Genomic DNA, 3,423 nt, shown 5'->3' with positions numbered 1-3,423 from the left:
TGTTTATCAACCTGACTGCAGCAGTGATCAGCGGAGGTGACCTCCAATTTTTTTTTCACTGTTTCATATATGAAAAAAATGTGATTTCGAAACACGAAAAAAAAAATTGCGCAATTTTTTTTTTTCACTCAGTTTGATACATTGGAAAAAATAACTTTTCTCCTGAAAGAAAAACAAATTCACACAGTTTCACACATGAAAGTTTTTTTCTACAGGTAAAGTTTTTCCTTTGTTGCCCTGAAGCTGTTCTGTTGTTCTGATGTCGTCCTCACAGACAAGTTTACTCAACAGACTGATGAAATTAATACTTTTGGGTAGTTTCTGGGTATGTTCATAGTTCATAATGTTCAGTTGGCTCTTCCTCTCCTCCATCTTGTCCGGTTCTTGGCTGCTGTCTTCAGTTGGATGTCTCCATGCTGCTGACCGTGTTCACCGCCTGGACCACGTGCACCTTGTTCACCTCCTTCCTCCTCAGCGAGCAGCTGAACACCTTCCTGAAGCCTTTGCGGAAGTGCTTGGAGACGAGGGCGTAGACGATGGGGTTGAGGCAGGAGTTGGTGTAGGCCACCAGGTGGGAGAGGATGCGGAGAACGTAGGTTGTGTGGTTGAGGGGGAAGCTTCCGAACCACATGCAGAGGATGACCAGGTGATGGGGCAGCCAGCAGAGGCAGAAGAGAGCGGCGACGATGATGATCATCTTGGTGACCTTCCGCTTGGCGCGTCTCGACTCGGACATGTCCTTCACGGGATCCACGCTGGTCCACAGGTATCGGATGGTGCGGGCGTAGGTGAGGCCGAGCACCAGGACGGGGATGAGGTAGCCGAAGACGAAGGTGCACACGTCCATGATGATGCGAGGTTTGGTCTCCCAGGCGGGGATACACACCACAGTGCCGGCCAGGTCCATCTGCGTGTAGTAGCTGAGATACGGACCGGAGAAAACCAGGGCCAAGGCCCAAACCAGGCAGATGGAGGTCAGGGCATTCTTTGGTGTTCTCATCTCTCTGGAGCGGAGAGGGTAGCAGATGGCTAAATACCTGTAAGAGCAGAGAGAAGACGTGATCCAGGGCCTTGTTATGAAAAAATGTCCTATCTGCTTGTCCTATGTTAGGTTTCAAAGACAGGAGAACTCCTGTCTTCCTCTTACATAAGAAATCCTCATCAGAACTGCTACCTCCATTCTTCAATCAGCGCTCATCCTGTCAAATCTGTATTTTGATTATACTGGGGACTGCCTGTATCCATGACAACAGTCGACTCATTTCACTTATCACATCTTCTCTAACAAGCTAACATCAATGTTAGCTTCTCTGGCAGGCTAACATCAGTGTTAGGGAAGCCCTGAGGGGCAAGTGATGAACTTTTCTCTGATCTGAATTGTGTTCTCTCCTGTGTTTATGACTTGAGAACTCGTGGGAAAAAAAGTTGTCTTTTTTTTCTCCATCTGAAAACCGGGGGAAATAAAGTCCAGAGAAAAAACTTTTTTTTCATTTGCCAAACTAGATAAAAAAAAGAAAAAAAATCTGAAGAATTTTTTTTAAAACACTACTGAAAAAAAGAAAAATCTCCTGAAAAACAAGGAAAATTCCTGAAAAATTCTCCCGAAAAAAAAAATCTTCCAAAAAATGTTTTTCCTGAAAAAAAATTTTCTTGAAAAAAAGAAAAATTTCCTGAAAAAATTCTCCCAATTTTTTTCCATCTGTGAAAACCGGGGGAAATAAATTCCAGAGAAAAAACTTTTTTTTTCATTTGCCAAACCAAGTAAAAAAAAAAAAAATCAGAAGAATTTTTTTAAAAAAAAAGACTACTGAAAAAAAGCCAAATCTCCCGAAAAAATTATCCCGAAAAAATGTTTTTCCTGAAAAAAAAAAATATCTCGAAAAAATGAAAAATCTCCTGAAAAAAAGAAAAATTCCCCAAAAATTTTCCTGAAAAAAAAAATTCTCCCCAAAACAAGAAAAATCTACTGAACACAAGCTAGCTTAAAATTTAGCTATCCTAAGATAAAAGTTAGGAGTTTTTCCTAAATGCAGGCGGGTTAATACTGAAAGATATGAATCAATAAATCAAATCACTGTAGTTTGTGATGTTGACTGAGATTTCTCTGAGAGCTTTTAGGCTGCTGATAATAAATGTATGTAATTATTTAAAAAAAACAAAAACTGTATTTATATCCGCTGCAGTGACATCTGCACTCATCTCTGTAGGAAAGTTTTATATTGAGCTAAAATGGAGGAAACTGGACACGATTTAAAATTGCTGGAAAACAGTCGTATAAAACAGGAAGCAGGAAATGGATGATTCTGGGTGTGTTGATGTGCATACCAGGACACAAATGGAGCTTGAGCTGCTAATGGAGAGTTTGTCTGAGTGTGTACGTGTTTCAATCACTGCTGATCTGAGAGGAGATGAGCTGGTGTGTTTACTCTCCTGGAATTGATTAGTTTTACGTGACAGCAAAGGCGTAAAGTGATGAGGATGCCTTTTTACATAAAAAAATGAAGATTTCTTCTCTTTTTTATTATTTTCTATTTTAATCTGCTTATTGTAACCTGTTTATTTTGTCCTTTTAAGTGTTATTTTGTCTCTTTAATCTCATTTTTTGGTTATTTCCTGACTGCTTTAACACATAATAAAGTCAAATCCATCCATCCATCCAAAATCCTATCAACGCCCCTGCATCATCAGTTCACTCCCAGTTTAATAAAATATGACTTTACATTTGATTCTCACAATCAATAAACATGAGGAACTTTTCTATCTGTTAACATTTATAAAAACCTGTCGGACGCACCTGTCCAGGGACACAGCCGTCAGGGTGAAGATGCTGGCGTACATGGTGAGGAAGATGATGAAGTGCACGACTTTACACACCACAGGACCGAACACCCACTCATCCAGAGTGTAGATGGTGGCCTGAAAGGGCACGCAGAAGATGATGAAGCTCAGATCCGCAATCCCGAGGTTGAGGATGAACAGGTTGGTGGTCTTGATGTTCATCTGTCCGTTCCGGAGCAGAACCGCGAGCACCAGAGAGTTCCCCACGGTGCCCACCAGGAAGATGAGCGAGAAGCCCAGAGAGATGACCACCGACTCCGCTCTCCAGGAGGACGAGTTCAGCGAGGAGAGATTCATCCTGACGGACTCACACGCTCACACATTGACTGTTGGAGACGCGCGCTTCGCTTTGCGCGCAACGTTTCCACACCCAGACGCAGCGCGGCGGGCACAGACCCGGGGGATGATCCGTGTATCTCACTGTGATACTGATCAGCTGTGAGAGACGCGAGTCATCCCCTCCCTCCAACCTGTCTCTCTGACTAGGTCACACTTTTTCTCCAAGGTAGCTGATTAATGAAAGATCTCTGGAGCCATTCTGACGCTTTGAGTGGGATAAAACAAGAAAAATGTGTAATCGCAAGT

The 3,423-nt window shown here is 42.4% G+C and overlaps 1 protein-coding gene across 1 annotated transcript; it reads right to left on the bottom strand.

The window, feature by feature from the left end:
• Positions 1-397: 397 nt before the first annotated feature.
• On the bottom strand, positions 398-3,135 carry LOC141015331 (galanin receptor 2a). The gene is made up of 2 exons (XM_073489343.1): positions 2,795-3,135; positions 398-1,037 (listed from the first exon to the last, which is right to left on the bottom strand). The coding sequence occupies exons 1-2, from the start codon at positions 3,133-3,135 to the stop codon at positions 398-400; spliced, it is 981 nt and encodes a 326-aa protein (XP_073345444.1).
• Between the last annotated feature and the right edge of the window lie 288 nt (positions 3,136-3,423).

The sequence above is a fragment of the Pagrus major genome, chromosome 20 (assembly GCF_040436345.1).
Source record: "Pagrus major chromosome 20, Pma_NU_1.0".
NCBI classification, from domain to species: domain Eukaryota; kingdom Metazoa; phylum Chordata; class Actinopteri; order Spariformes; family Sparidae; genus Pagrus; species Pagrus major.
The sequence above is the reverse complement of the archived record's forward strand: the minus strand, read 5'-3'. Positions and strand labels throughout refer to the sequence as shown.